The sequence below is a fragment of the Aplidium turbinatum genome, chromosome 7, assembly GCF_918807975.1.
Source record: "Aplidium turbinatum chromosome 7, kaAplTurb1.1, whole genome shotgun sequence".
Classification (NCBI taxonomy): Eukaryota; Metazoa; Chordata; class Ascidiacea; order Aplousobranchia; family Polyclinidae; genus Aplidium; species Aplidium turbinatum.
This window is the reverse complement of record NC_137478.1, coordinates 11511093-11524358: the sequence shown is the minus strand read 5'-3', so window position 1 is coordinate 11524358 and position 13266 is coordinate 11511093. Positions and strand designations below refer to the sequence as shown.

At 40.8% G+C, this 13266-nt stretch overlaps 1 protein-coding gene and 1 pseudogene across 1 annotated transcript in view; one reads left to right on the top strand and one right to left on the bottom strand.

The window, feature by feature from the left end:
• LOC145774326 (tetraspanin-15-like) overlaps positions 1 to 13033 on the bottom strand; it is a 43056-nt gene extending 30023 nt beyond the window's left edge. Inside the window, exon 1 of the mRNA XM_082585548.1 lies at positions 12205 to 13033. Within this exon, the coding sequence (XP_082441674.1) occupies positions 12205 to 12309 (105 nt within the window). The 5' untranslated portion in view covers positions 12310 to 13033. The remainder of the gene's footprint in view (positions 1 to 12204) is intronic.
• LOC145773969 (SCAN domain-containing protein 3-like) lies at positions 7013 to 7683 on the top strand (annotated as a pseudogene).
• Positions 13034 to 13266: the final 233 nt, after the last annotated feature.

The following is a 13266-nucleotide window of genomic DNA, read 5'->3' as shown; positions in this document are numbered from 1 at the left end:
TGATAAAGGCACAACATGTGATATTTAATTAAAGACGTTCAACAGAAAAGCGTCACATATTATTATGTTATGCCACGGAACTCCAGCAATGTGCTACAGAGCCCAGGAAGAGCAGTGACCATTTTCATACAACTCGACAGTCCACATAAAAAATTAACTTTTTAAATCACCAAATCAAATGAACTGTAATTTTTATGATTTTTTATGGCTGAGGTAAAATTTTATGACTATTTTATGGTTTTTTCAAAAAATGATAAATTTTATGATTTCATGCCGAGTGGGACCCATGAGAGTAGTAGAGCGTTGTTCGCACCTCATCTCCAGACGCGCATTAACAAAACAACATATTTTTCTGTTCAATATAACATCTTGTGTGGAAAGCATTGTCTTACCTGCCAAGCTGATACAATCTGCAGACTTTACTAGGAATAGCACCTAAACGAACGGGTGCCACAGTGGGTGCAACCTAGTTCGTACCTTGAACAGTTCATACCCTGAAAAGATTGAGAGAAAAAATTAAAAAAAGCCGAAGTCGCTGATCGCAGTTCAATAGCACAAAGCCGAACTCGCTGATCAGAGTTTCTGCAAACCAACTCGAGGGTTAGGGTTAGCGGAAACTGCGGAAAAATATTTGCGGAAACTGCGATGAGCGAGGGTTAGAGCATAGATTACTTTATGGTTAGGGTAAAGGTTAGCGGAAACTGCAAAACTGTTTGCGGAAACTGCGATCAGCGAGGGTTAGAGCATAGATTACTATATGGTTAGGGTAAAGGTTAGCGGAAACTGCGGAAAAATGTTTGCGGAAACTGCGATCAGCGAGGGTTAGGGTTAGAGCATAAATTACTCTATGGTTAGAGTTAGGGGAAAGATGAGCGGAAACTGCGGAAAAATGTTTGCGGAAACTGCGATCAGCGAGGGTTAGGGTTAGAGCATAAATTACTCTATGGTTAGAGTTAAGGGAAAGGTTAGCGGAAACTGCGGAAAAATTAGGGATGGTAGAAGTAGGGGATTGCTCACTCAACAGTAAGGTGGACAACTGGAGGGTCACAATGTTATGACAAAATTTGATGCAACTACAGCTTGAGGTCTACTGCCATATGTCGCATACTCAGGTGCAGTTTATATTTAACTGCCCACGTGTGTACAAAGTGTGTATCGCCAAAATAAATCTAGGAAATATGTGATATCATGTTTATTTAATAGTATTCAAGTCATGATAATGCTGAGGGTAGACTTCACGCAACATCGGTAACGGTAGATAGCCTCACACTGCTGCAGTCAGGTTTTGCAGATTTTCTAGGACCCAAAATTTTAACCAAATATAGCAATTCATTTGATGAGAAGGAATTTACCTAAAAGCAAAGAAAACGTTGTACAGTTCGGCTAATTTTTGAACTTCTTAGTGACCCTCCAGCTGTCCATTTCGTAAGAAAAATCAGTGAAGTGAGTCGTCCCGGTATTCTACTGTCCCTAGGAAAAATGTTTGCGGAAACTGCGGTCAGCCAGGGTTAGGGTTAGAGAGCATAGATTACTCGATTGTTAGAGTTAGGGCCGAGTTAGGGTAAGAGGAAACTGCGGTTAGCGGGAACTGCGAAAAAATGTTTGCGGAAACTGCGATCAGCGAGGGTTAGAGCATAAATTACTCTATGGTTAGAGTTAGGGTAAAGGTTAGCGGAAACTGCGGAAAAATGTTTGCGGAAACTGTGGTCAGCGAAGGTTAGAGCATAGATTACTCTATGGTTAGGGTTAGCGGAAACTGTGGAAAAATGTTTGCGGAAACTGCGATGAGCGAGGGTTAGCGTTAGGGTTACGGTTAGCGAAAACTGCGATCAGCGACTTCGGCTTTGTGATATCTTTCTCTCGATCTTTTCAGGGGGAAAATTTTTAAATGTTTGCGGAAACTGCGATCAGCTACTTCCGCTTTTTTCAATTTTTTCTTTCGATCTTTTCAGGGTACGAACTGAGGGTACGAACTGTTCAGGGTACGAACTGGGTTGCATCCTGCCACAGTGCTCTGCACCTAAATATCCAGACGCCACAGTGTGCGCACCTATTTGACCGGCGCCTAACTGTATGTGCCTAAAAGACGTGGACCCCTTTTGAACCCCTAACTAGCGGCATAACAAAAGTACTGATATCATGCATGCATCTAACCAAATGTACCAGCAGTGTTTTTTAAAGGTGTTTTGGAGGACCGAAACAGTCCCCCAAATTCCTCCAGCGGTTTCCCAAAATTTTTGCAACTACAGTAGAAAAGTAATGGTTGTTTCTCGCTATGTCTTGTCGATAATACGAATATAGCCTACGATCAATACAGGCCTCGAAACTGAAGGCGGCCATCGCCGCGATTAACCTACAAAAACCGACATTTTGTCCGCCGGGTCTCGCCCTTCCGTCGGCCGCATTTGTCCGCCATGAAGTTCCGAGAAAATTTTACGCAAGCGGCCTTGTGAATAAAGTACTTTGCCACTTATAATCACAAAGGATTAGAAAGCAGTCAAAGCACCCGATAAATCACAATACACACTGTCTATGCTTGAATTGTTAACATTATTGATTGACCAAGCAGCTGATGTCTATTGATTGACCAAGCAGCTGATGTCTGACATAAGCAGGATGCAAGTGACATCACAATACATTTTATTGATGCGATATATTCGGGTCCACGTCTTTTAGGCGCTGGTCTAATAGGCGCGCACACTGTGGCGTCTGGATATTTAGGTGCGGAGCACTGTGGCGCCCGTTCATTTAGGTGCTATTCCTAGTAAAGTCTGTAGATTGTATCAGCTTAGCAGGTAGGGGCGTAGGCAATGTTTTCACACAAAATATTATATTGAACAGGAAAATATATTGTTTTGTTAATGCGTGTGCGTTGTTGGTCATGGCTTCAGTGAGTGAAGTTGCTTAAACCGGCAATGCTTTTTCACACAAAATGTTATATTCAACAGAAAAAATATATGAGTGAAGCTGCTTAAACCGGGAATGATTTTCACACAAATTGTTATATTGAAGAGAAAAATATGTCATGGCTTCAGTGAGTGAAGCTGCTTAAACCGACAATGATTTTCACACAAAATGTTATATTGAACAGAAAGATATGTTATGGCTTCCGTGAGTGAAGCTGCTTAAACCGGCAATGATTTTCACATAAAATGTTATATTGAACAGAAAAATATGTTGTTTTTTTTAATGCGCGTGTTCAGCATTTATTTCTTGTTAGTCCAGGTTTGCGTCGGCGAAAGCTTTATCAATAAATTATTCAAGTTTCCGAACATGTATGAGTTCACTTTTAGTTAGGTCAAATAATAACTAGACTAAACATCAGTAAAAAATGTACCGTAGCCTGTATTCAAGCGGGCGGTAGGCTTGAGTGAAGAGTAACTTAGTTTTCCGTCAAAACCCCGACTAGGTTTAATAACGAGCGAAGTCTCACCATTATGCTTGCAACTTGTAGCCAAGGTGTAGCCTATATGCCCTGTAGAAATGTATTCATGTGAACAGTAGTAGAGCGTCTTACGCGTTCTCGTCACATGGCCAATCCATCCCAAACAGAAGTAATTGCGAAAGACAACAGATTAAGTAAAGTTCCATCTGGCTGCAACTTGTGTTCAGGATGCATTGCAAATGTCCTGTAGAAATGTGCTAATATCAAGAGTAGTAGAGCGTTTTCACGCACCTCAACTCCACACGATCTATCCGTCTCAAGTAGAAGTAATTATTAAAGGTAACAGATTGCACAAAGCTGCGCGTTTAAACCGGCAACTTCTACTCCAGAAGTACGTGTCCCGTGGAGATCAGGTGGTCTACTGGTCTAATTGCCCTGCATATAAGCCGATGTTGGATCTGAGCACTTCATTTGCACCGAAAAGTTTGGTAAGTTTAGTTTGCCACATCATAAAGCAAAGATTGATATGGCAGCTTCGACTATTTCAACTTCACGTAATCGTGAAAAAATTACTGCTGATGGCTTCATGTATACATTGCAGTGTTTCATTGCGCATTTTCCGTATTTATTAATTGTTTAATAAAAATCTTCATCTTTCCACCTCGTGTAGCCTACCTTCTCAAACAAAAGAGCTTGCTGTGGGTTCTTTGCTGTAGCCTAGGCTACTTGCAAAGTCAGGCACTGCACACCAATATTTTAACCACCCGCTTCAATATAGGCTAAGGTATGATTTTTTTTTACTGATGTTTAGTGTAGTTATTATTTGACTTAACTCTTTCGCAACCACCGAGGTCAAGACGTTTAATCTAAATAAGCAGACATTTTTCACACAAAACTGTTGTATTTACGCCGTAAAAAATCTCATGTGATCGACGTAGACGCACAATCTTGACATCAAATGAAAGCATACATCTTCAGCTACCCGGAGATGCAAAGCTTTGCAATAAAATTTAAAACATTCAATGTACAACTAGCAACTTTCCATACGGTGTTTTTTCTAATTTCTAAAAAAATTAAAAATTGGCAGAAAAGTGTACTTCATTATAATCTTTACTACCCAAGCATAATAAAATAATTTGAAAATATATGTAGTTTAATTGAATGCCAAAACAATTCTGCACATGAGAAAAATTTTACTTCGTTTCTGCGCGCAATGCTAGGAGGTACAGCAGAATGATTATGGAAAAAATTTCGAAAATTTTAAGCAAAAAGTTTACTTAATTTAGCCTACAGTCTTTTTGATCGAGAAACATTTTGTGTGAAAAGCATTGCCGGTTTAAGCAGCTTCGCTCACGGAAGCCATGATATAATTTTCTGGCAAGCTGCCATGCTGATACAATCTACATAGCCTATTAGACCAGCGCCTAACTGTCAGCGCCTAAAAGACTTGCTCCCATATATTCAATCTTCTAAATTAGCGTCGGCAATAAAAATGCCGAGGCCATACGAGCGCTTGTAAGGTTAGGGTTAGACATTCCTCCCAGTCGTTATGCCACAGCCATAGATTTCTTCCTTAGTCAACACCCTGACGGAGCTCTGCGAAAAAGGCGTGTGGATGGGTATCAAAGCACAAAAGCCGCAAAACGTGGACGCTTCATTGCGAACGGCGAAGACTGTAGATTTACAGCCAAGACATGAGCCTCTTGATGTGTCTGATTCCAGTGATGACGCGACAACCTCGTGCTCCGATACAGCATCTGATGATTTCAATTCTGACAGCTAGTTCTTTAACAAACATATTTTGTGTTGTTTGCAGTATCGCAATTGTGCCGAAATTATGTTAGACTTGTATACATAAATCGAGGCAATCTTCTCGCAGGGAGCTATTAATTTGTTACCGGTACCTGGTTGAGCAATTAACGTTATTTTATGATAGTTCAACGTTGCTAGATGTAGAATTAATGTAAAACAAACGTAAATTTCTTATTGGGTATTGTTGTTACGCAGTATAACCCGCCGGAAAATTAAATCGATCTGTGCTAACTCGAATGTTGAATCAACCCAAAATTAACTTACTTTTCCGCCCGTGAGTTATTTAACGTGAATTACTGTAACAGCGTGCGACGTGCGTATCTTGTTGCTCGCTTTATCGCTAATTTTGGTATTATTACATCACAACAAATCAAACAGTGCGGTCTTGATAGACTACTCTAGCATATTTTTCGCTTCTCGTTTTACATGTTTTGGTACAATTGTTTTGTAATAAACGTTCACAGCAATTGCCGAGGCAATTTCAACTTTTGTCGTTTGGCCTCGGCAACGTTTCTGCCGTTTGAAGTAAAAATGTGCTAATTTTGAAGACTGTATGTTGATGCGTGTTGAAGTTCCGATGGCCGCCATGTGCTTGTGATTGGCTGCCGAACAACTGGCTGCAGTCGGACACGTTTGGCCGCCGAAAAAAAAAAGTTGTTTCAAGGCCTGCAATAGATCACGTCTGGAAAAAAGAATAAGTGGAGGTACAGCTAACAGCTGAATCAAAGAGTTATTCACAAAAGATGTGCACCTTCGATACTCGTCAATGTTTATTTCTGATTTATGGCGCATAATGATCAGTTTTTACGTGTGGAAACATAACAAGCAGAAGCCAACAAGCACACTTTGTTTGATTGTGCAGCAAATAGGGATGGGCAAAATAGAATACCGAATATAGAATAACCGGTTGTGAAGCCTAACCGGTTTCAAAATCCATATGAAATCGGATAATTGAAACCGCTTTAACAATCGACTCCGTGCCGCTCCGTCTGGTCGCAACGAATTCGCTGCAGCGAAAGTAGAATTGTTTATCGATTTAGTGCAATCCGGCATAGGAAAAACGTACGAGTTTCGTTGTTTGCATCAAAGCAGTGGTTCTCAAACTGTGGTACGCGAGAGCTTTTTAAGTGGTACGCAAAGAGTTCGGCGGTTTTTTGTTGTATTAAGTCTACTCTATGCAATTTGCTGCACTTTGCAGTAGCCAAAACCACTGCAAATACATGATGTCACAATTACTTCAACGTTAGAAAGGGTTTTTCAAACGGTTTTCATGCACTTTGCACCAAAGTGCTCCCTTCTGATTTAATGTCATGCTTAAGCAAAATCATTAAAATTGTGAATTTCATAAAAACATCAGCTCTGAATACTCTGCTTTTTGTAAGGTTCTGTGAAGATCTCGGTTCTGATCATAAGTGTCTCTTTTTCCACACAGAGGTCTGCTGGCTTTCCCGTGGACATGTGACAATGAGGGTCTTTGAACATAGGCATGAATTACCGTATTTTACGGACCATAAGGCGCACCCGACTATAAGGCGCACTGTCAATAAATTGGTTTGATCAGTTTTTTGTTCATACATAAGGCGCACCGGACCATAAGGCGCACCGGACCATTAATAGTAGTATGGGTACTGGTTTTGAGTGTAGGCAATACAGCACTACCACACTTGATCCATACATTAGGCGCACCGGACCATAAGGCGCACGACCAATTTATGAGGAAAAAAAGGATTTAAAGTGCGCCTTATGGTCGGTAAAATACGGTACTCACATTTTTTAAAGAGAAAAACCACGACTTTAAAGATGATTTGGAGAACGTTGAGTTTATCTCACGGCTGGCCTACTTGTCGGATATTTTCCAGGCTCTTAACTTTGTGAATCTTTCATTCCAAGGATCGAACAACAATATCACTGTTTTTATTACAAAGCTGGAAGCATTCATTTGCAAACTAGATATCTGGACTAAAAACGTGGAGAGCAAACAGTACGAAATGTTCAAACTCCTTACCACTCTTCCAGTGGACCCCAGTCATAAATTATCTCAAGAAATTGGTGATCACCTTAAGCTGCTCAGAACGGGATTAATGCATTATTTCCCAGATTTAGTAAGTTGCACCTACGCTGTCAATCCATTCTGCAGTGATCCAGCTCTTCTACCCGTAGGAACGGGAGAACAAGAAGAGATAATTGATATTTAAGTTGACGAGACAGCAAAAGCAAAGCAGAAGGAATGCTCTCCTATAGATTTCTGGCTAATCATGGGTTCCGGTTCCACTTACCCAACCTTGGTCCGAAATGCTGTTCCTCAGTTACTTGTTTTCCCTTCTACATGGGAGTGTGAGCAAGGGTTCTCGGCCTTGATGGCTATTAAGTCCAAGAGCCGAAATCATCTAACTGCGCCTGGACATGATTACGGATGTGCTGTGAGTAAGGTTGTACCCCGGATAGACATGCTTGTGCAGAGGAAACAGTTGCATTTATCGCATTAAATTGTATTTTCTTGCTATTCATTGGTGTTATAGTATAGTAATACGGTAACTAATAAATACCAGCCAGGTGGTACGCAGTGTATTAAACAACAAATGAGCGGTACACGTAGGGGTGTTCAATTTCGATTATTTGAATATTCGAAATTCAATTTATTTTCGATTTTCGAATTTCGATTTCGAATATCACAACTATTCACCAAACTGCAAAATGTGATTTTATTGAAAGAAACGACATGAAAATTCGCTAGAAAACGCGAAAAAAAACCATGAAAATTTGCGAAAAAATAACACAAAATAACGTCTACAGCTCCGGGCCCATGTTGGTGTTTATGAACACAAGCTGATTGACATGGTCACCTGTCAGTCGGGATCTCTGCTTCGTGACGGTCAGACCAGCTTTTGAAAACGATCGCTCCGCTGGAGCCGAGGTCGCTGGGATCCCAAACACTTCAAGTTCATTTTCACAGCAAGCGATTCACTGCCGTGACATTTCACTGCAGAGTGCAGAGGTTTCGACTCGAAAGCGACACCGAGTATGTTTGCAATAGGGATGGTAGAAGTAGGGGATTGCTCACTCAACAGTAAGGTGGACAACTGGAGGGTCACAATGTTATGACAAAATTTGATGCAACTACAGCTTGAGGTCTACTGCCATATGTCGCATACTCAGGTGCAGTTTATATTTAACTGCCCACGTGTGTACAAAGTGTGTATCGCCAAAATAAATCTAGGAAATATGTGATATCATGTTTATTTAATAGTATTCAAGTCATGATAATGCTGAGGGTAGACTTCACGCAACATCGGTAACGGTAGATAGCCTCACACTGCTGCAGTCAGGTTTTGCAGATTTTCTAGGACCCAAAATTTTAACCAAATATAGCAATTCATTTGATGAGAAGGAATTTACCTAAAAGCAAAGAAAACGTTGTACAGTTCGGCTAATTTTTGAACTTCTTAGTGACCCTCCAGCTGTCCATTTCGTAAGAAAAATCAGTGAAGTGAGTCGTCCCGGTATTCTACTGTCCCTAGTTTGCAAGCACATAAAGCTAAACGCACGCTCCGTCTACGTAGCAAATTATGTTGTTTTGGGTGCATTCAACATCTGATGACATCGAATCGACACAAAATGATAGATTTTTGCTATATTCCCAGGCAGCAAAACCAGTCATTTTTACATTGATTCAGCGTGGGGGCCTGGCACGCAGGCCCGTAGCCAGCCGGGGGCCAGGGGGGGCTCGCCCCCCTGAAAAAAATTTCGCCCCTCCCTTGGCAAAATCTCAACATTCTCGGGCAACAGCTACAATTATAATAATTTTGCCCATTTAAACTTTTTCGGCCCCCCCCTAAAAAAAGTTGCCCCCCTTGCTCTGCGGTCTGGCTACCCCTTGCTCTGCGGTCTGGCTACGGCCCTGCCCCCACGGCTTAGGTGCCTATGGATTCGGTAAAAAATGGATAAAACTGCGACAAAGCTCAGCCTACACTTTCAGCTATTGCACATTGCACAACCTAGCTATCTTCATTCTTGAGAGAAATTTGTGAAATTTGGCATTAAAAATGCCAACTTGGCATCCCTGGTGCAGGACTGGCCGTTGGACCCGCGAGAGCGTGTGATAGTCACGTGATCGACGATGCGCATGCGTCGAAGTCTTTTTTCGCTTGCAAAATGCGACAAGACAGATTTCGCGCCACTTGCGTTACTTTCAACCGCGTTCAGCCGAAAAGGCGGCTATAATTTCGAATATGTCCGTACGAAAAACGAATTTCGAATATCACCATAATCGAAATCGAATCGAAAATCGAAATTGAACACCCCTAGGTACACGATTGGAAAAAGTTTGAGAAACACTGCATTAAAGAGATCTTTCTTGTCAAGCGCAATGTTTTGGTGTGACTGCCACATCTGCTTCTTCAGAGAGATGTTTTTCAAGTGCAGGTTTAACTGCCACTAGTGTTGGGAGATATTGAAAAAAACGATACGATATTTGAAAAATACTCGATATTTCAATACTTTTCGATATTTTTGTTCTAATTAAGAAAAGAGTTTCTCGGTCTTTGAAATTAGCGTCGGCAATAAAAATGCCGAGGCCACACCAGCGCTTGTAAGGTTAGGGTTAGACATTCCTCCCAGTCGTTATGGCACAGCCATAGATTTGTTCCTTAGTCAACACCCTGATGGAGCTCTGCGAAATAGGCGTGTGGATGGGTATCAAAGCACGAAAGCCGCAAAACGTGGACGCTTCATTGCGAACGGCGAAGACAGTGTAGATTTACAGCCAAGCGATGAGCCTCTTGATGTGTCTGATTCCAGTGATGACGCGACATCCTCCGATACAGCATCTGATGATCCTGATTCTGACAGCTAGTTCTTTATCAAATAAACTTTGTGTTGCTCGCAGTATCTCAATTGTGCCGAAACTATGTTAGTGCATACGTAAATCGAAGGAATCTTCTTGGAAGGAGCTATTAACTTGTTACCGGTACCTGGTTGAGCAATTAACAATTAACGTATGATAATTTAACATCGCTAGATGTCGAATTAATGTAAAACAAACGTAAATTTCTTTTTGGGCATTGCTGTTACGCAATATAACCCGCCGGGAAAATTAAATTGATTTGTGCTGACTCGAACGTTGAATCAACCCAAAATTAACTTACTTTTCCTCCCCGTGAGTTATTTAACGTGAATTACCGCAACAGTGTGCGTATCGCGTTGCTCGCTTTATTGCTACTTTTGGCATTATTACATCACAACAAATCAAACAGTGCGGTCGTGATAGACTACTCTAGTATATTTTTCGCTTTACATGTTTTGGTACAATTTTTTTCGTAATAAACGTTCAAAGCAATTGCCGAGGCAATTTCAACTTTTGCCGTTTGGCCTCGGCAACGTTTTTGTAAGGGTTTGCAGTTACGAGTTATCGTCCAACACTAACTGCCACCAAGATGAGATCCAGTTTAACTGGTGAACATTTAAAAAGCCTAAATTTGTTACACTGCAATAAGCAATTTTGTGATGTTCAATGCTTTTATAAAATCATTAAAATGTGTTAATGGTAAAAACGATCAACTATTCTAGAATAGATTCTGTATTCTATATTCGATTTCAGTATTCTAGAATAGCTAATTATTCTATTTTGCCCATCCCTAGCAGCAAACTTGTTTGGCGGCCGTGTTGGGCAGGCTGTTTGGTCGCTGTCACAATCATTCAAGCTGTGCCTTGTCGAATAATTCATTTTATGTTGCGTTGATTGTATGTAGTTATGGCTATCTTTCGGTATTTAAATGAAACACTTGCGGTCTCTTAAAACTACTTAACGGTCACCCAAACCAAACCTTAAAAAAAAACCTGTGTACCGCAATTGCAGATGGTCCAATTATGCAATAACAAAAGTCTCAACTACAATAACACAACAAAAAGTTTCAATTCCAATTACATGAAAATGTGTAATTAATTACAATCAGTTGCAATCATTCATATATATTGATCCAACTCTGAACCTCATAGGTAAATGCAACTTCTTACTGCAACTTTCCTTAAAATGTGCAATTTTCTAATTTTTTACTGCACTTTTTTGGACATGTGATGCGAAAAGGAAAATTAGAACATCTCTCTATCACAGGCAAAATTGAAGGGAAGCATGCCCGAGGCACACAAAGATTAACCTACTTAAACCAACAAACCGATAAAACCAGACACCTACCCTACAGTACATACACGTAATACACACTGTCACACAGCAAACAACAGAGAATCTTGGAAACTTTTCATACAAAAGGCAGTCAATGCTTGGAATCAAGTGCGACAATAAAAGTACAAGATGATAAATGCCATATTGTTTTGTTATTTTGTCTGCCTATTCCTATTGTCTGCCTAATATGTTATTGTACATATTATCAGCAATTTATCTAGGCTGTGGCTATATTTACACAATATAGTGTAATAATAGCCTCAATAGTGTTGCCAGATAAGGAATTCTGCCCTAATTTCAGAAAAGTTTAAAGCTGTTGAAAATAAAAACTTGTATTTTGGAAATTTTTTTTAGCCCTGGGCAAAGATCAAAGCCCCAATCTTATTCCTAACTCTAATCCTTATCTTAACCCTTCCTAACATTAATCCTAACTCTGGCAACACCTGATTGTAACCATGGCATTAAGTGTGGAAAAATAGCCACTTCCATTTATCTGGCAGCAGTGGCCGAGTGGTTAGCGCGTTGGGCTCGCAGTCGAGAGCCTGCATGTTCGACTCCAGCCACCAGCACTTGCTGTTGTTTCTCTGGGCAAGAAACTCTACGATAATTGCCTCTACTCAGTGATCGATTTCGAGTAATGGGTAGTACCAAATTTAAGTCATAAGTAGAGTAGACAACCGGAAACAGACATTGTCGTCGGCTGCAGCGTGGGTCAGGTGCACGTCGGAAGGCGTACACCGATGCATAGTGCTCAAGTCCGCTTTCCCGCAATGCAGGGTAAAGATATAACAAACAAACAAACATTTATCTATCTATTCTTTAAACTCACCATAAATAAAACATTGAACAAAATAATTGTAATCTTCAAAACAGAGTAACAATTTTCATGTGCTTCCTGACGACAACACCAACTTGTATTATTGTTGCTACTCATGCTGGGTGATAAACTTCCATAAAAAATCGAAGTAATGCAATTACTGTAAATTTGTTATGTCACACTGCAAGAAAACAATCAATACAGAAACCTGCAATAAATAAAAGAAATGCAAACAATGATATAGGGCAATTATAGGAGCTGGTATACAAGTCCCCCTCCCCTTTGGTAACTCATGACAAAGACAGGACTCGACCAAACATATACATACAGGCAGAGGTGGGCAGTAGCGTGCTACTTTTATGACACCCACATGTCGCCTAGAGTGCACATATGAAAATTGTATAGTACCGATTAGCGTAATTTACTTAAGTTGACTTATTCGGGGTTTGAGTTCTTATTCAAATTGTTTGTGAGTCCTGATTATTGCCCTGGCTTAACTTTTCTGGACAAGACCACAACTAGGGGTGTTCAATTTCGATTTTCGATTTTGATTAAGGTGATATTCAAAATTCGTTTTTTGTATCGGCCATATTCGAAATTATAGCAGGCTCTTCGGCTAAATGCGGTTGAAAGTAACGCGAGTGGCGCGAAATCTGTCTTGTCGCATTTTGCAAGCGAAAAAAGACTTCGACGCATGCGCATCGTTGATCACGTGACTGTCACACGTTCTCGCGGGTCCAACGGCCAGTCCTGCACCAGGGATGCCAGGTTGGCATTTTTAATGCCAAATTTCTCTCAAGAATGAAGATAGCTAGGTTGTGCAATAGCAGAAAGTGTAAGCTGAGCTTTGTCGCAGTTTTATTCATTTTTTACCGAATCCATAGGCGCCTAAGCCGTGGGGGCAGGGCCGTAGCCAGACCGCAGAGCAAGGGGGGAGCCAACTTTTTTTTGGGGGGGGGGCCAAAAAAATTTAAATGGGCAAAATCATTATAATTGTAGCTGTTGCTTGAGAATGTTGAGATTTTGCCAAGAGAGGGGCGAAATTTTTTTCAGGGGGGGGCGAGGCCCCCCTGG